Genomic DNA, 20639 nt, shown 5'->3' with positions numbered 1-20639 from the left:
CTTCTAGGCGTGCTTATCGTACTTTTTTATTCTTGAAAACCAGCTCTCGATGCGAACTAACGGTCTCTGTTACGTTGATTTACTGGGAAAAATCGTATGGCGCATGACCACGAGGGCAATGTCAAGGACGGGGCCCTTCGGGACATCTCGCCGTGCCTGTTTTCCGCTCGCGCCTGCCCGACTGCACACTTCTCGTGTGTGCGCGCGAGAGAGAGAGAGGGGGAGAGAGACAGAGAGAACGAGAGAGAAAGAGCGTGTGTGGGCCCCGGGGACGGTGGTAATTGTGGTTAATTTAACGACGGTCAAAGCAGTCACTGCCTGTCCTTATAGGCCAGTTTATGCGGCCGAGTCCTGAGCGCAGGCTGCTTCGCTCGCGCGCAAAATCTCGCTCTCGTCGAAATCGCGAAACAGCGATTTCCGCGCTGCCCATTATAATCCAGCGGATATCTACAGTTGTTTTGTGAGAATCGCGAATAAGAATCGGAAAAGTGTGTACGTGTATGTGTGGATGCGTGTGTAGTTGGCGAAATTAGTCTGGTCAATTAATCAAGCTTTGAGAGGGAGTTGGTCATGAGAGTTAATTTGGAGAATGAGATTAGTAAAATACTGTCTGTGAGATGTGAAATATAGGACGTAGTAGGGAGTGAATTTTTCAAAGCTGATGGATAAACGAATGAAATGTCGAAGTCTGCGTAAATAATGTGAAGAATGATTAAGTTTGTTGATTCTGATCTTTCGAGCGTTCACTAAATCAGGATTAAATACATTAGAAGAGATTAATTAAACTGTCATATATGCAAAAATCTATTTCTATTAAAACGTGTATATATATATATATATATATATATAATATAGACGTCTGATATAAAATTATTGTAAAAAAAAATAAAATTATTTTATTTACCGTCAGTCAGAAATAATCCAAAAATAATCACGAGAACGCCGAGATTTTTATTTTCAACATTCATATTAATGAAATAGAAATCGGCGGCATTCTAAACATAACACAAGATTAAGGAATATATAATAAACTATTATTACAGAAGAATTGATTGGCGTGAGCGTGAAACGATTACAACGCGGCCTCACTATACTATATCGATACTCCCCGATCGGGAACCCCGACCCGTATCGAGTCTCTCCTTCTCGCAATCGTCAGTAACGGTGATCGTTTCGTACCGGCTATTTCGCGTAATCGACGCCGCCGCTTAACACCTGCGGCCACCATCGCTAAGAGATCGATCGTGATCGTGCCCGATTTTCTCGGCGAACAGACGCAATCTGGAGAACGTTTTAGTCTCACTTTATACATCAGTGGAAATCGTTTGCGAATAATAGCTGCGGAACCGAGAAATCACGGCTCGATATCCGTGTATCAACGCGGAAAAATCGATCTCGATCGCCGTCGATCGGTCTGGTGAACGTCAAGTAATATTTCAATGGTAATTGATCGTGAACGTGTGATTTCATAACTCTGCTGTGCTGATTAGCTATATTATATCCTCTCGACAGATGAAGATGTTCGTTGAGAAGCACGAGGCCGAACGATTTTACTATCACGTGTCTTAATTGGCTTTACCTTGAAGACACAGAACTATTCTTTTGTCCTGAATAATTTGTCCGACATCAAAGTCGTACGAATTTTATTTATTTTTTTTTATGCGGTATAATGTAAGCGAAGCCAAAATAGCGAAGGGAATTGATTGAGCAAACGGCGGTCTCATCGATCAGATATTGATGCATTGTCCGGTTCTGATTTTTAGCGTTGGTAGTAATTAACGGATGTCGAGAATGCGATGCGCGATGTAATCAAATAATGGGTAGAAGGCGTGTCGCCCTTCCCGTCGGAATGCGAAATTATTCCCTCTTCCTGCCTTCACTCGCTCGCTCGCTCGCTCGAGCGGCCGAACAATTCGCAGCTCCGATCGACAACTACGTGAAAACCTGTACGAAAAAAATGTGTTTATTATTCTTGTACCTGAATTAGGTGTATTCTATCCGCAGTACGATGTACTGGTATATAATTATCAATACTTGAAACAAAATTTAATTTAAGATGTTATACATATGTGGTTTCTTAAAGATGTGTTTTTAATTTTGTTTGACTCAAATCTGTATTTTTTTTTTGTAATGCAGTTTTTCCAAAAATTTCGATACAAATAAGATAATTATTTGTTAAACGTCGATCGGTTTAAATATTGGCGAATGTAGTTCAAGCGTACGATTTAAATCAATCTATCGTGCTATATACGGATACTAAATTTTTTCCTCTTTTATTTCTTTAAACATATCACGTAAATCTCATCCAATTGAATCTCGTCGTTTCGTATCGGAGGAATGAAATAGCAATTTTGCGAAATTCGTATAAAATTTACTTTTTATCGTTGAATTTTTCATCCTCGCGATCGATTGCGGGGTGCTCGGTCAGTAGGTCTTCCAAATGATTTTACGACCGTCGTTACTCGGCCATTGAATTCATTTTAGCCGATAATAATAGGCTATAAAGACGATAGTATTCAGAATCTATGACCGGCCGTTCGAAAGTTCACACGCATCGTTTTAGTCTTTAAATTATCAATTCACCGGGCAATCGTGTCGCCGCGCGCTCTCATAAATATTCAATCACGTAACTGGAGTGATCTAACTGATTATACGGGGTCGATTAGGTGTGTGCGAAGCGAAGGAGTGCGATGATAAAAATAGTTGCGCGACATTATCGAGTGCAGCCTGCACGACGTGCCTCTTCGGACCAGATATATACGAACGACGTGTGTTAAACCCCGATAACAATCACTTAAGCGGAACTATAGCGCGTTGTATCAACAGAGTTCTTTCACCGGACATAAACGATAAATGGCGGTCTCTCTCACTCGGCCACTCGATATTACCGCGATCGTTTTATCGAAGCCACTCTCGTTCGTTCCGTTGAACCAACGGATCGGATTACAAGCACTTCCCCTCTCTTTTTCAAACGAAATATTCGACAGGCGTCGAATTTATCTATCGACCTATCACGACTTGTGTAACAAAAAAAACATTCTGTCATAAGCGTCTCTGCTTTCCCTATGATCTTTTATTCCCTGATATTTTACATGAAATATTTGTTTCATTCGTTTATTAATCTAATTTCCGAAATATATTAGAAATATAAATATTGGCATAAATTTGTTTTCTAGATTCATCTCATTTCTTACATTTATTTCATTCTTTGCGGAGCAATGTTCGGAAACGATTAATTATCGCGATAAATCCAGGATCGAGATCGACGGGATCTAGAAACTTGATTTTCCAGAAGCGACGTCCCAGTTCCTCCGTCTGCCAAGAAACGTTCGTTTGCGCCAATCGATCGACTTTCTTCCGGAGCGACCCGCGGGGGTTTGAGAGAAGTAACGGGAGTCGTAAAACAGCGTGGATCATCTTTGCTCTCTTGAGAGCACGAACATCTCGTGTTATATTGACAGAGCTAACTGTAAATTATTTGTCTTTCTTTCCGTGTATTTATTAATTCTCACTCGCGCACGCGGTATGCATCAATTGACAAGGTCAGTGCAATCCACGGTTGTATATTCGGATTTACCTAGAATATTGCAACAATATAGATCGATCCGTTCAATGTTTTTATATTATAAAAGTAAAAGCTTTTATTAAAAGTTTTTATGTTTTATAAAAGTCGAGTATATCAATGCTTTCAGATATTTTTAATCCCTAATCTGAATGTATAAGTTTGGAATTATGTAACGCTGTTGATGATTATTATTAGACATTGTAAAAAAATATTTAGAGAAAATATAAATAGGAATACAACACACACGTGTGACAAATCCAATTTGCTTAATAAAATCGTAAATAAGAAGTGGATTGATTTCTAATGGGCATTCCACGAATCGCGACTCAAAAGAATGGACAATAAGGAATCTTAAGTCGCGCTGACAAAGTGAAGAATCTGAAGTGTCGCATTCTAATGACATAACTATGCTGTCACATTGAAAACAAACATTTTTATTGATGTAATACGTTCAATAACTACGCGTAACGCCTCTTTCCTTATTCCGTCATCGACGTCATCGTATCAGTCGCAGCACAAGCGTGTTAAGATTCATCCTAAAGTATTCTTCAGATGAGAGCTAATCGTCGCACGTTTAGAAAGCCACTGTACGTTCCGGAGGAAAAGCTCGCGTGATATACGTATACATATACCGGGCGGTCACGAGGAATACATCGCGTACGGCAGAAGGGTATACGTGTGTGAGTGCATGTGCGTGCTTAGCGTGCGCGTCGCGGCGCGTGTGCACGCGCGAGAGACAGTGACACGAGGAGCCCCGTCGTCGTCGTGACGTCCACGAGTAGTGAACTGGTGAACGTGGGTGAACGAGGAACTACAACGACGACGACGACAACGACAAGCGTGCCGACTTCTAGCCCGATAATAAATAACGCGAAGGGAGAATGTTCAAACTGCCCGGACGCCACGAGTGGGAGGCTTGGACAAAAGGTAAATGGAATATCCAGCGATCGTGTGTGGGCGGTAAGGAAGATGTGAGGGTCGACCTCGTCCTCTCTCTCTGCGTGAATATAGGGGGTAGCTCACAAGAAAGGGGAATCGCCAATGATTGATAAGAGGGCTTCTGCAACTGTGATGTTCTGATGTTGAACGGGGCGGGATCAAGAAAGACGGTGAATACGAAGGTTTAGAACACGAGGTTTCGTACTTTGTATCTATAAATCGTTTCCGGCCATTTCGTAGAGAGTCCAGCGAATCGTAGAATTGTATTCCTTGTCGCGATGTTTCCTATCCATCAAATTCTTTGGCATCTTACTCCGGCGAGAATCTAGTACGTTTTTGTTCGTTATTTTTACTATTACTTAGACATTTTGAAAGCGCGTGATAATTTGTCAGAGCTAACTTTATTTACAACGGAATGAATAATGCAATTGTTCTTTTTCTAACAAGTCAGTTTCTTGCCGTTTTATTATGTTATCGATTTTTTAAACCATGCCTCGACGGAAATATGTGTTCTGGAAACAAAGGCAACATGAAACGCATGACTAATGTCAGATATTTATCGCGACACGTTCGGCAATGAAAGCAAGTATATATTTACAAACAGAACTGTCCGTGCCGAAGCATCGACGAATGTTACATATTCAAGTAGATGAAGGCAGTCAGGGAATCTTCGATGCTTCGTCATGTCGAATATTTTGAGAGAGCGTAGAGAGAAAGAAAGAGAGGGAGAGAGAGAAATTTGCATATTGACTACATTTTAGATTCTATCTACTTTGTAGCATGTGTAACACCGAACGTGCTAGCGAAGTAAACTTTCCAATATGGAAAAAAAATACAAAATTAAATAAAGTTCTATTAAAAATCTTTATGTAAACTAGATTTGTGCTTTAAATTCTTCATTATTTTAGGAAATAAATATTATAAATTAGTCTACAATTAAATTACGGGAATACATTCTTTAGTTAAAACTTTACGCTACATTTGTCTTTCTTTTTTGACACACATAGATCCAAAATAGAAAATATATTACACTAAATCAAGTCTACGTTAAATTGAAAAATGCATATTACAGAAACAACCATGTATCTATCGATATCATAATTAAATATAGGAAAGATGAGAAGGCGTTTGACAGCGATATACTCGCGTTCCGTGCGATAAGTAACGGCGCAAGTCACTTTCGTGATGCATCGCGAGGAGATTCGCCCGATAGCCGTAACATTGTAGGAAGGATCGCGTCCAGCTGCCCGATATACATCGTACAGTTATGTTTCCTCGCACGTGTGTACCGTATGCACCGCTCTGTAACGGGTCCTCGCGCGACGATGAGGCAATTATTAAATCGCAACTCGCAAATCGCGGCTCGCGAGATTACCGGCGTTCGTCGCGACGCGCCGCGCCGCTCCCTCGCTGCGCCATGCCATGCCATCGCGAGAGATTCTGTTATGTGCGGCACACCTGGAGTCAACCTTGACGATGCCGTTCGCCCCTCACTTATCACGCGCGGTATGTGCAATGTACATGCATGAGATCGCGAAAAAATTACGGTTTGCTTGTGTACGAGTCGCGCACGTCATGCGATCCGACTAGCGTATCATTTTGACGAGCTGCAGTCGCGTGTCTACCAGGCAAAAACTCGCGTAAGTAAAAGCGGTATTGAATTCAGGTTTCTTAGAAATTTCTCCGTTTTTACTCGATTGGCGTTCTCTTTAATAAGTAACGATGAAAATTTCAATCGGCACAAAATCAAACGCGACGAAATGTCAAAGTAAACAGTTAGTGATCTATAATGTGGAACGTTAAAATAAAAGTTGCTGATATTTAAGTCATAATCAACACTGAGAGATGATAACTATTATAGATCATTAATCTTAAAAATAAATTCTTATAGTCGAGATAATTTATTGCGCGACTACTAACTTTAATAAATATGATAATAAATACATCTTACATATTACCTTTTTAATTTATAGTTTATTTATTATACTTTACAATATTACGTTATTAAAAGATTTTATATCCACGTGCATTTATGTATTTCTTAGCTGTTTTAATCGATATTGATTACGCTACTTTTTATCTCTCGGATATATTATCCATTCTTCGAACAATCTGTTCGATCGAAGGCCGACCGTGTGTAAGGCGAAGAAACTTGTTTCTTCGCGGCGTCTTCGAGAATAAAATGGTGGTTGAATGTATTTTAGGATCGTCCCAAAGACTCGACCTCGCTTCTCCCTCCCCCCTCTGTCTCTCTTTCTCTCTCTTGATAAACGTTGCACACGCACACATGTATTTCTGGTCGCGGCGGGGGTGCAATATGCTGCGCTTCAACCGGTTCGCGCTTTGTCGTGGGTGGTTTTTAGGCGCAGCTGCTTTCTCGACTGTCTTTCTTTCCTCCTTGCCTCCCTTTCTCTCTCTTTCTCTTTAAGCATAGACACGTTTTTGTGCGAGATTCTCCTCTCGTCTTCGACGATATTCTCGAAGTTTTCACCTCACATCACCGACTTTACAAAGTTTGTTAAGCAAGATAAAAGACGCGTTACACGCGTTTTCGTGATTAATTTGAAAATCTAACACTGATGACTGAAGAGCCCAATATCTCATTTAGAAAATTATTTTTGTAAATTTATTTTGTAAAACTACCTTTTTGTATGCTTATTTTACAAATTTTTATTTGAATTATGAATTAAAATTTTTCTATTTGTTTACACGCGATAATCACGCGTTGTAGATTCGTGTAATTGAAAGAATAGAAAAATAGAAATTTAAATAACTGCTTCGATGTTTATGACTTTCCGTTTTTCGCGATATCGATTAAAATTAATTTTAACAACATTGATACTAATATTAATCTATATTTGTATGATTGCAATATAAATGTGTATATACTAATGTGTTACATTAATGTGATTGCCGAAGTTATTATTTAGAATTAAGGTTCCGTGTTGTCGGACATTCCGTATATTAATCACAACTGATAATGTAGTCATAATCGATCATTCGAGGAGGAAAGATCAGGACGGGATTGAAGGGGAACGAACGGCCTGCTGCACCGTACAGCCTATTTCGCTAATAGTGCTCCTATCGCGGTCTAGTTAGTCATAGTAAGCCACAATTCTCCGTCTTCAAAGTACACGACGGGAACGTCGCGATGCCCTTTCCCTTCCTTTTGTGATCGACGCCATCGACCGTTCGGGCGATCCGTCGTTACCCCTCTCGTTGGTTAGCGGCTTGTCAGTTGATGCATCCGACCACGATGATGCGCGGCATACATCGACCTCTCGCTCGTTAGATGACTAACTCAGTGGGGGTGCTGCATATAGGGTGTCTCAGAAACGCCGAATGTTCTTTCGGCCGCAGTTTCTTTGACCAATCTATATACAGGCGACATTTGTATTTTATCGTAACTTTCCATTTTTTAATTACTATACATCTTCTGTAATTTATAAACTCCGAATTTAAATCCCGTTGAGGTTTGCTCGAAATTAATTGCAAAATATAATTTTGCCATCTGTTTTCTTTCCTAAAAAGGGGAATTCTCAATTCGCTAGAAGATTTCCTCGTTTTCAGTCAATTATTTTTTAATTGATTTGATGCTTGATCTTTTCCGGAAAAAAAAAACTTTGAATCTACCAAAAGGCAAAGAGCCGTCCTGTGATTCTAGGGTACCCTGTACATAGAAACCCCCGTTGTGTGCATTCGAAAATGCGTTTATTTACCTCCATCGTGTGTCGGTTGCGTGTCTGCGTCTCGTCCACGTTTCGGGGTCAAAGATCGCTCCGCGTCCTTTCGAGAAGGATGAATCACGCGCGCGGAAGTAAGGAGATCGATAGGACCTTCGTCCGGGAGCGCATCGAAACTCGCCCTTGGAAAGGAAACCCTCGTTCGAACTCATTATTCTCTTGGGATATCAGAGGAAGTGAAAATTTTCCATTATTAATAATAATGATCGAAACATAAGAAAAAGTAGACAGAAGAGAAATAATTAATTATAAATATGAAACTAGTACATCTTTATAATAATAATGTTATTATATTAATAAATTAGTTTATATAAAATAATGTATAATTATTTTATTATTTTATCATAAGTATGGTTATTTTTTATTGTAATCTTTCTTTATGCTCAATATCACTATTCTAATATTAATTAAAATATTTTTGTCATATAAATCTATATATGTATAATTAAAATTATTCGCAGACAATTTATAAAATATACCTAACGATGCAGGTAACAGTGGTATAATGTTAAATTTTAAATAAGAATAGGCGGAGACTATCGGAAGGTATTCCTTCTTCAGTATCGATCCTTCCTTTAAAATTATTTAAACGAGACAGTCAAGATTGGAATCGTCTCTTGACAATCTTCTTCACTCTTCGGGATCTTTAATTTACAGCGTTCCGTTAAAATTAGGAAAACTTCGTTAAATAAATATGTGAAATTTTGCAAAACAAAGACACAAAATATGGAAAATTACTGAGCAGAATACAGAATTATTTTGTTTTTAATTTTTATTCGTTATAGCTGTCAAATATTAATTTTATTACCATACATAATTTTTTACATATACGTAAATAACATTAACTAAATAATTTTAATTTTTAATTGGGAGTGTCTTTCTGCGTTATATAAAAAACCAGATGAATGTATTTAATAGAAAACGAAGAGAAAATAAATCAATCTTTTAATTAAACTTAAAAATAAAAGATTGACTTTTGAATATTCTTTTTTGTTAAAGTTTAAATAAAATTTTCTCACTTTTTGATCTAGTTAGCCACATGTGACGATTATAAGACATGGGTCGCCATGGCAAAAAAACGCGGCGGTCTTTTTCATCCGCGCTTGGTATTTCCCGGAATTAACATTTTATCGTCGGCCGCCGCCGTCTCTCATAAAAGGTCCATTCGTGAGTTTCGAGGCTAAGCTGCCGATGAACCGATCCGTTTAGAACTCCCGATAATTGGTAACACGTGGAACGAACTGACATGTGGCCGAGAATGACGTTTCTCCCAGGCTCCTCTGTTTTTCTTTTTTCAGGGAAACCAACGATATTCCCGAAAACGCGACATCGGCATCGACGTCGGGATCGGGACCATTATACATATGTTCTCGATCTGTCAGAAACGCCCATTTCGATTCGAAGTACGCCGCTCATACTCGTTTATCGCCGGAGCCTTTTTTCTCTCTCTCTTCTTTTAACGATTCGTTCGAATCGTTGCACGGTTCGATGAAAGAAAGAGTGCCTTAAAACCAGTCCAGCACTCTGGCTCCTGCTCCCTCATCCCGACGATCGTCCAATTACGTTGATTGATTGACGCTTACGCGAAGACAGATATACAGCGAAATGGTATTTCCGTTTTAGGAGCGTCTGTCAAGTGTAATAGTATAAATTAGATAATTAGATTGAATGATTTGCGCGGTATGGTAATAGTCCGAATTATTTCTCCGAAAACTTGAGAGAATTGAAATAAATTCAATCTCTCAATTAGGCTGCGGAGTCTATTTGATGCTACAAACGCTTTGAAGCGTTCTTCTTCTCCTTCTTTCTTCACTGAAAGAAAAGAGAAAAGGAGGTTTCGAAGCATTTGTAGTGTTAAGTGGACCGCAGCCTTAGTCGTACAGACAAAGCATCAACTATTTAGGGAAACTAAAACGACTTGGAATTTTCGGGTGTTTTTTTATCTGGAAAAATCAAAGATTCTGAAGGAACTGATTTCTAAGATTTTTTAGACATTCCGATAGAGAGAGATTCAATTTGTTCTGAGTGCGCTAACAATAAGTGCATGAAGAATGTCGGAGAAATGAAAATTGCTTTCACTCGCGTAGACGATGGGTTACGTGAACAATGTATTCGACCGCGGTCACCCGTCGTTTATTATCGGAGTCGAAGGAAGTTTCGAAACGGAAACGAGATACGGCCGCGACAATAAATCACGCAGTACGCGCGCGCGAGCGCGATCATCTCTCTCTCTCTCCTCGTCTCGGCAAAGTCTACGAAACGATAGATCGTTTCGTGTCGCGTACATCGTTTATTTTTAGCTTAGTCGTCTTGCAAAGTCGAGACGTCACGTCGTTCCTCCTCCTCGTCATTGTCTTGCGGATAACATTAACGGAATACGGATTACTGGGGAGAAAGAGAGAAAGAGAGTCGGAAGTCTCTGACACGATCGTGTCAAAGTCCTTCCTCGCGACACCCGTCATTCCCGAGACATTATTATTCCGCGCAGCAGCCGCCTCTTTGCCATTGTTATCGTCGTCGAGGGAATAAAACGACTTCGACGTGAGGGTGTTAAAAACCGAATCCATATCTCAAAACAACTTCATTATACAATTAATTTCTAACAATAAGTCAACATCTAAATACATAATAGTATTTATTATTAAATCCGTATTCGATCCTTCGAGCATTACGATAGAGATGAGAGAATTCCTGGGTATCGGTTTCGAAAACGATCCGGAAGACCCTGAAAGAACTCGGAAGTCTTTTTCCCGTAGCCTCCGGAAATTCATGACCTTCGAGGTAGCAACAGACTGATATGAGTCTCGACTTTGAGAAGATAAAAATTTATTTGCCAGAAGACTTGGCGAGCTCAGCGGCGACCAATTTCCGGGGATTACTTTTACAGGTCTTCGCGTGTATCTTGAGACACCCGAAACGCACGATCGTGATCGGAACACGCACTGACGGGGCTTCCCCCTTTTCTCTGCTTGCAGATATACGGCTACAGCTGAACGAACAGCTGAGATGCCTCGACGTGAGGATGGAAGCACAAGTCGCCCTCGTGGCCGAGCTCCAGGATTTCTTCCGCAAAAGGGCGGAACTGGAGCTAGATTACAGCAAGTCCCTCGATAAGATGGCCAGGAGCATACAGTTGAGGCATAAGGAGCAGAAACAAAAGTACGATAAGTATATCATGTCTATTTATTCTATTTCTAATATATATATCTTTTTACATTTTTCATAAAAAAAACATTTAGATTGAAAAGGAAGAATATATACATCAGAACATATAGAAAAGTGTAGCTAACAATAAGATATACAATTTTATTATCTTAGAGACAGTGCAGATGATCGCAAATGCGTCAGATGATTACGCGATTTTGCATTTGCGTCATATCAAAATAATCTCTTATTATTAAATTATTATTCACCTAATTGATATTTTAATCACAAGAAAATTAGCTGCTTAGCGAAAGAGTTAAAACGACTCACATTCGTTTTAAATGTTTATGTTTACTTTTTTACCGGGAATACGATAAAACTAAATTAACGACGCAGAAATTTGGTTAGCTGAATAATTTTACAAAAAGCGAAATGGCGAGAAAACAAGGGAAAATAATTCTGCGTGGATTGTAGCGTTAAATGATTAATGAAGATACATGCGTTAATTAATTCACTGTAATTCAGGCGCGTGCACTACGTGTTGCACGACGCAATTGAAACGATAACACGCGTCTATATAACAGCGTTACATTTGCACTATTACATTACATCACGTTGCGCAACGCGAATTGTTTCGCAATTACATTACGTAAATTTTGATTAAATATGCATTATATTCGAGATTATATTCGAGATGTAGTCGATGTAGACCTTGATCATGCATGATTACATTTCGGTCATGAAATGCATAATTAATTGGATCAGAGCTCGATCCAGATACCTTAAATATTTATCGCAGAACTGCGATTTTACATTAAAATCAGCAACGATCTTAAATATTCTATTATATATATATATATATATATATACTTTCAAGGAATTTTTCTTTTAAGAGTCAATATTAAATCGTCAATGTCTGGGGAAGATAGAAATCAATATTTGAGAAATAGCACGACTAGGATAAACAGATAATATTTGACAAACTATTTGCAATATTAAAATTATTTTAGATATTTGACTTACAGAATTAAAATAATATTTTATAGTCTGTTTATATCTTTAATATTTAATTTATAATAACAAAATGATTTTGGACATTCTATAATATGAAAGCAATTGCATATATTGCAAATTTTCTTTACACTGTCATTGTAAGAAAATTAAGCTCTAATTAGAGGTCTCGTTCCCCTTTTAAAGAAAATTTTGGTGGTATATAAAATTATTTCGATATATATAACAGATTAAAGCTATTTCGCATTGTTCGTATTACATCGGTCACAACATAATTAATAAATAAACGTCATTGTTAGTAGACTTATGAATTCTGTTGCATATATCTCGTGACGATTTATATTTCTCGCATTTATTCCGTAGAGTATTGATGCGATTGACATTTTCCGCGTTCCACTTTTGCGATGGACGGACGAACGAACGAACGAATGACGGAAAAGCGGACGGCTTCGCATTTTTCCCGCGTCCTACACGCGCGTGCACAGCCATCCGGCGGCATCGTTCCCGCGTTTGAAACATGCCCCAGTTCCTTCTCGTCATTCAACCCTGAACGCGGGGTGCCCCTTTTGTGCGCCGTATTCAGCGTTTCACAAAAGGGACGCCTCTCTCGCGGTACACTGGTACACATGGTACACACGGGTAAAACGTAATCCGCAACCACGTCGACACACTCTCTTTCCCTCCTGCGCGTTTCCCTCATTTCGCTCCGGGAGATATCACGAATCGATAGTTCCTCTTCTTTGCGAAGCCGCATCCGGGGTTACGTCGTCACATTCGTTTACCCTTTCACAAGAACTATAATTACCGTGAAGTAGGTTTTATGGTCGATAACCGGACGACCTCGTTTTAAATGGCCCACTTGCAGTTTTAAAAATATCGTTTGTAAACGTTTATAATAAAATAATTTTTCAGGTGCTTGTATCGAAGGATTATCATGCCGTTTATATCAAACAGATTTCGGAGATTCGTTTGTGATATCAAAATAATTTTAGACACTCAATCTATAATATCAAAGAAATTTTTGATCTGTAAAAGAGATTTTAGGCAGCTTTCTTATTTAACATATGAAAGAAATAACATTTTATCTTAAACCTAAGGGTGTATATAACGCACTCAATATGCATGAACGAGCAAGCAGAACGATCGCTATTACGTGTGCAAACGTAAGGACGGAACGATACGTCGTTCGAGCCGCAAGACGACGCGAGCGCGACACTTTATCGGCTCGTTAGCGGCCGATTTAATTGCCGTGTAATTACATCGATATACACGCGCGCGGAACACACATCCGTCGCCGATTTAATATCTTCTTTATCGATCGTTTTCCGCAGGCGGGAACAATGGCCCCTGTTCTCCAGCTACGCCTGCTGGCAGCAGCTCGTAAACGAGACCAAGTCCCTCAGTAGGGACCATGCCGCCCTGTCCGAGGTCTACAGCACCCACCTCGTGGGCCGTCTCAATCAGGTGATGGAGGACGTGCAGCGAATTTACAAGCGTGTGAGTGTCGTACGCCACGCGGTACAACAGTATACCGTTAGGCAGTTAGTCGGGATCGCGCGATTGCCATCGTCGCGCGCCGCCGTGTCGTGAGAAGTTCGACTGTTCCATTGTCTCGTCCAATTAATTGCCTCGAATGTCTCCATTCCGCCTTCGCCGTCGCCGTCGCCGTCGCCGCCGCCGCGATGTTTCGCCACAGCTTGATGGCAGTGCCAATACACGTCGGGTGCTGGTTGAATGAATACGAATGCTGATTCCATCACGACGAATTTCTCGACACATTGCTTCTCACGTTCTCTTATAATTGCGCCCTGACTTTTATTTTTGTAATTGGATTCTCGTAAACCTCTCACATAGCGCTTTTATTTATATCTCATAAATTTCTTTACGTACGCGCTATTGTACAACCGCAAATTCTTCCGGAAGAAGAAATGTCGTCTCTATTGCATTTGAATTTCTATTAAAATTAAATTCATATTACGGAGACATTGTATATTACATCCTTTTAATCGCGATTACATCTTTTCGGCGTTTCTTGCTGCAGTGTCGCGAGATCGGCTACGAGACGCACGAGGAGATACTCCGGGTATTACACGAGCTGCATACGACGATGAAGACTTATCAGGCTTACCAGGCCGAGTCTAGGCAAGCGGAGACGAAGCTTCGCGTCGCTGAGCAGCAACGCAACAAGCTCGAAGTGGCGAACGCGGACAGCCGTGAGAAACTCGCACGCAGCAAGAAGTACAAGCTCATTGAAAAGGAAGTCAACAAGGTAGGTTTGTAGAATAGAATACATCGAAGGTCGATTTCGAGTGCTTCTACACGACAAGAACACTCGTAACGACATAGAAAAACCGGCTCTACGGCGCTTGATCTTCGCGAGGGCTTCTAGAAGAAAGTTAAGCTCTTCTCCCTGGTCGTTTCACCTGCGTCAAATTGTGTTGACAATTGCAACCTGGCCTGGCGTGGCGAAGGAAAATTGTACGTAGCACGTTTTAGATTCCATTTATCGTATTTTGTTAACAGAGATCTTTAATACTCAATATCTCACGCATTTATAGTGAGTCTCGAAATTAAAACTCTATCAAGATGATTAAAATCTGGATAAATCTGTATCGCAGGGTCAACAAAATTTGACAAACGTTCTGACAATTCTGGATAAAAATTTCACGCAAGCGGTATTTGTTACAACAAAATATTTAAATTTCTGTAATTTGACACGCGCGTATTTTTCATATCATTCGCGATAACGAATAGAGACATTGCATTGCTTCGATCACACGTGATTTATTCAGCCTCTTTCGAGCCTTTTTCGAGAGCGACCCTGGCCATGGATAAATCTGGCATATTGCGATTTTGCGCGCGTCCTTCGGATTTTGGCACCAATATGACGACGTGTTATGAGATACGGTCGGTCGAGAGATTGCTCGTCGACGATCATCCGCGACTTTCCTTTTCACTCCCTTTGCCGTTTTGACAAGATGCTGGCATCTGACGGTCGTCGCTTCTGGCGAAAGACTGACAGTGAATTTACACCAAAGACGCAGCGATTTATCGCGACGATACGGCGGCAAAATCTTTCCACGATGATGAACACACGGATTTAACGTGCGTCTTTTTCGCCGTTGCGCGTCTACCAGCTGTTCGCGAAGTCAAAGCAACGCGTCGATTAGCGGGAAATGCTTCGATACGTTTACCCGTTGTGCGATGATTCGTAAATATGCCGGGAAATTGCGCGGTTCTTCCGGGAAGTCAGGAATGAAACTTTTAACAACGTTGTTGAAACTTTTAATCAAGATATCTCTTTCCAATCGATAAATCTTATTTAATTTTGACAATTTAACGTCTCAAAAAAATTTTCAAATAATTATGAATATTTTACATAAAGAGATTAGATTTGGTTCTTAAAAATCGTAATGAGTTTACGTATGAGGTAGTTTTGTGAATGTTATGTTATAAATTTACCGAAACATAACTGTGGGTTATTGATTTTATATATTATAAAGTTAATATTGAGATTATAGTTTTATAAGTCAATAACTGGTGCTTATCTAGTGGAAATCGAGAGATCGAGTGTTCTTTGTTCGTCGCGCTCCTTTAAAGCGAGGTATCTCGCGTGGCGGAACGTAGCTGGAAGTTCGCGTGTCTTGCCTTCGTCGATGCGATTGAAAGGAAATTGAAAGGACAGCTGGAGTGCCGTCTGCTACGTCTTAATAATTTCGTTTCACGAGCGCAGCGAAATTCAGCGTTCATTACAGCTCTACAGTCGCGCCACTAATTTTCTCTGTCACAATTTAACAATAAGGACATCGTTAAGATCAACTGTCGGATCCGTCTTCGTCGGTGCGCAAACGTATAAAACTGAATAACTAGTCTTTAAAACAATTGTATAATAAAAATTAACGACTTCTACAGTCCTCTTTTAAGACATTGACAAAGTAAGAGCTTTGAGAAGTCCGCGACTGTACTACAGTCTGCAAGACAGCTTTGAGAAACTTTAACTTTGAAAGATACACCGAAATAAATGTTTCCGCTCGGCGTAAGTATAGTTTCGAATATTACAACGTTGAAGTAGTTCTTGTCGAAGTATCCTTCCTCTCAATAGCTCTGTTATCGCGTACTGCGTGATTTACGGTTGCTATCGACACGAAGATTATTACGCCAGTGTGCTTTCCATGCCAATAAAGATTTGATTCGCCTCGCGATTGTTGGTATTTTACATCCCTCGCGCTACACGCTACTGCATGTGCATTATCAGGCGGAAATGACGGCCGCACGAAAATATCGCCGATAAAATGCGGATCGACGAAAAGGTTCGGCGGCAGGTGGAAACGCGAGCGAACGGCAGTGCGTCGGCTAGACGATATCCAGGCCAATCGCAGGATGTCCGAATTAGGCATCTGCGTCATCAGTCCAGCAATTGTTCCGCTTTTTGTCCATCGTCGACTATCTCCCGCGCCGTTACGATTCACGGAATCGAACGGATAATCGTCTTGAATCCGGAGCGCAATCTCGTCTTTCTGGTCTTTCGAAAACTCGTTCGTGCGTTCTAGAGTTGGATTAGTGCGACCGGACTGCCGTGCGAATAACGACCGTGGAATTAAAATCAAGACGGAAACTCTCAAAAACTTTCCGCGCGATTATTCAATCATCTGATTATTCTAATTAATAAATTCGCAACGCTCATGAAGCTATTACTGCAAGCGTGAAATTATATCAATTTGTGCAAACTAATCTCGTACTCCTTTGCTCGGAACTTTTTCAACTTTTAAGATTCTTTAGATCTAAAATTTTCTCATTAAAACTCTTAAGGTATTCTTCAAAAATAGGTATTTTACGATCGGAGAAGACTTAAAATTTCAAAGTCTTTTTTTTTAATCTGGTAAGTGGGATCGAGAAATTTGAGTAAAGTAGGAGGGCATTTGCTCGTCCATATTTTTATTCTGTGACAAATGTGCGTTCGCGTCCATACATTCTACGAGGGCCATATGCTTCACCGTTTTGTTGGCATGAGTCAAAGGTCCCCGGGGACTCGAAGCGTTTCTCCAGCTTACAACTGAGAGGATATCATCCACTCCGCGGAGTGAATCGTGAGAGACGTTAGGAAATCCGTACAACGCGTATCTCTCTCCGCGTCCTTCCTTTTTTTCCCCACTTCTTTCCAATCCGAGCAGACGTCGACCGAGGATTTAGGGCCGACCTGCTAGCGGGCTTTTTTGCCGAGCACATGCAACTTGATGGAAAAATAAATAGCGGTCCCCCTCGAGCAGCGCGGTTATAAGTGCGATAAGACAGATGGTTAAAACGGCCTGGAAGCAAAAGGGATACCGAGATGTGAGAGAAGAGTGTAGGCGCTAAGCGACTAGGAAAAAAAAAGAGACCGACTCGTCATTGTCGCAGTATCGTTGGAGTTGATGTCATCGCTCGCATTTTAAAAGAACACAAATTTTGTTTATAAAACTTATATAAGGATCGATAGTTTTTCTACGAAATTACGAGATATCTGCTATTACGAAAGTATATATTTGTGAAAAATTAAGTTACTATCTTACTGCATTGATTAAAATTTTGTTAAATAAATTTCTAAAAAAAAAATTGTATTGCCATTACATTAATATAATTTAAATACTATTGAAAGCATAGGACGCGCGAGAGCCATGTAAGTGACTTATTCGGTAGAACAAGGATCTTAATTGTGATAATATGAAAAGCGATAACATGTAGACAATCCTTGGGGAGAAAAGCGAGACGAGGAAACTCGTCCCGGGAATCGACGGGGTCAATTAATACGCTGGTCGGCGCCGGCGATTAATAAGATTAATTAGGCGGGTCTTAGTTTCTCGCCGCTCGGCCGCTCCTTTAGGGTAAGGCGCAACATCGTCTCTAATCCGACGTATCCCCCTTTTTAGAGGAAGAGCAAGTACCAGGAGGCGAAACTAAAGGCACTCAAAGCGAGAAACGAGTACATCCTGTGCCTGGAGGCTTCAAACACGACGATACACAAGTATTTCGTCGACGACCTGTCCGATCTCATCGACGTAAGTTGCTCATCCATATCTCGGGCTCGCACGTGCACCCCATTGACCCCGCGACCAATGGCCGCGCTTTCACCAGCATCCGTAATCGTTACACTTATTCGTTGCATTGTAACGTTACGATATACATTGAATTTATATTCTGTCATTTAATAAATTATTATGAAATCCAATGAAATATTAAAAGGTGAAGAACAACGATCTTAAGAAAAGATAAAATAAATGTAAAAATGTAAAGATGATTGAAAGACCGCAAAGAAAAAGTTAGACACAATTTACTGTTTTTAATTTCTATCTTCAATTATTACCTAATGTAATCTAATTTATTTCATAGCGCAAAAGATAGATAAAAAATGAGTGTACATTTGCTTTTACCCTCGCAGTGCATGGATTTTGGATTTCACAATTGCATAGCAAGGGCATTGCTAATGCACTGCAGCGCGGAGGAGGGTAGGCAGCGTTCCTTGCAATCTGGCGCCGAACAATTAGCTGCGTGCGTCGGTGCACTCGACTCTCGGGCGGATAAGCAGAGATTCCTGGAGTCTCATCACGCGGCCTTCATGATTCCCAAGAAGTTTGAGTTCCAAGGACAGCGTGGAGATGAGGTACGGGAGAGAGAATTACTTCGAACTTTGTTAACTTATCGGCCTTTCTTCATCGCCTTTTAATCAAACAGCAATATAAATTATGATAATTTTATTTATGATTTATTTATGATTCTATTTTAATAAAACCCAGTTAGTAATACAGCTATGAAAATAAAAGAGAATAACTTTCGAAAACTATGAACAATGTTCTGGTTTTTATCGGAATTTCTTCGTAGTCATTGTTACTACTAAAATTGCGATTTATTGCTCTATTTCTTTCCTGATAGACGCCCGAACCCGAACTGCAAAAGATGCTGCACTCGGAGATGGAACAACGACTGCAGCAGCTACAGCAGAGGGTGACGTCGCTACGAACTGAATCGGAGGAGGTGTGGAAGACTCTGGAGACGGCGGAGGCGAGTCTGCTCGAGATGTTGACCGCCAAGGATTACGATTGCTCGAGATACTTCGGTGAGAACGCCGTACCTACGTCTAGGCCGCCGGAAACGTTGCAGATCAAGTTGCGAGCTGACAGACAGGAGACTGAAGAATTCTACCTCACGGTAAGTTTTACGAGAGCGTTCTATCTCCTTCTCCTCCGCTGCGAACGAAAGACACATGATCGCGCGGTCGTCGACTATTGATCGTCACATTAGCTTGCGAAGAATAGAGGAAGCACGCGAGCAAGAGACAAGTAGAAAATAACCGATAAAAACACATCTGCGTTCAGTGATTATTTTTCCGAGAAGAAATTGTTTTTTTTTCTTCATTTATATTATATGATTATTATCCAATTTCTTTTGTCTTATTTATATTTAAAGATTGGAAGAATCAGATTCTACGTTTTTTTTAATAAAAAGATTATTAACGTTAATAAAAAAATTAACATTAACACAATAAATATTCAAGTAAATTTCGTTAATTATAAGAATTATCTTCGATGTAAAAAAATGCGTTTTACAAAACTTACATTATCTTTCACATTGATGTTTGTAGAAATTCAGGGAGTACCTTCTCGGCACGTCGAGAATAGCCAGGTTAGATGCAAAACAAGAGTACATTCGACAGAGTCTGCTGGATGGATCGAACGCCAGTCCAAATCCGTCGATTTCCGCGACGAAGCAGAAACAAGCGCGTCGCAAGCGGATCGGTCGCTTGCAGATGAACGGCCAGCCAAAGCTGTTCGGCGGTTCACTCGAGGAGTACCTGGAGAGTACGAATCAGGAGATACCACTGATCATGAAGAGCTGCATCCGCGTAATCAATCTATATGGCTTGCACCATCAGGGTATCTTTCGCGTGTCGGGCTCGCAGGTGGAGATCAACAACTTCCGCGAGTGGTTCGAGCGTGGCGAAGATCCACTTGCGGATGTCACTGACGCTTCGGATATCAACAGCGTCGCCGGGGTGCTAAAACTCTATCTAAGAGAACTGCGCGAACCCCTCTTTCCCATTATTTATTTCGAGCATCTGATGGAGTTAGCGCAGCTTGAATCGAAGCAAGACTTTGTCAACAAGATGAAGGAGATGATAGCGAGTCTGCCGCGACCGGCTGTGATCGTTATGCGATATCTTTTTGCTTTTCTCAATCAGTGAGTATTGCTCTGCAAAGAATTTG

At 40.4% G+C, this 20639-nt stretch overlaps 1 protein-coding gene across 4 annotated transcripts in view; it reads left to right on the top strand.

Moving 5' to 3' along the window:
- LOC139818116 (SLIT-ROBO Rho GTPase-activating protein 1) overlaps window positions 1-20639 on the top strand; it is a 60346-nt gene that overhangs the window by 32116 nt on the left and 7591 nt on the right. For 2 of the 4 annotated variants that reach the window (XM_071786637.1, XM_071786638.1), the window contains exons 2-8: window positions 11223-11406; window positions 13734-13899; window positions 14444-14671; window positions 18309-18437; window positions 18818-19039; window positions 19309-19584; window positions 20018-20613. In XM_071786637.1, the coding sequence (XP_071642738.1) occupies window positions 11223-11406; window positions 13734-13899; window positions 14444-14671; window positions 18309-18437; window positions 18818-19039; window positions 19309-19584; window positions 20018-20613 (1801 nt within the window). Of the gene's footprint in view, window positions 1-326; window positions 461-3410; window positions 4493-11222; window positions 11407-13733; window positions 13900-14443; window positions 14672-18308; window positions 18438-18817; window positions 19040-19308; window positions 19585-20017; window positions 20614-20639 lie in introns of those variants that run through there. The other 2 variants (XM_071786640.1, XM_071786639.1) reach the window with 2 other exon arrangements.

This window comes from Temnothorax longispinosus, chromosome 8, assembly GCF_030848805.1.
Source record: "Temnothorax longispinosus isolate EJ_2023e chromosome 8, Tlon_JGU_v1, whole genome shotgun sequence".
In the NCBI taxonomy this organism is placed as follows: Eukaryota; Metazoa; Arthropoda; class Insecta; order Hymenoptera; family Formicidae; genus Temnothorax; species Temnothorax longispinosus.
This window is presented reverse-complemented; position numbering and strand designations above follow the sequence as displayed.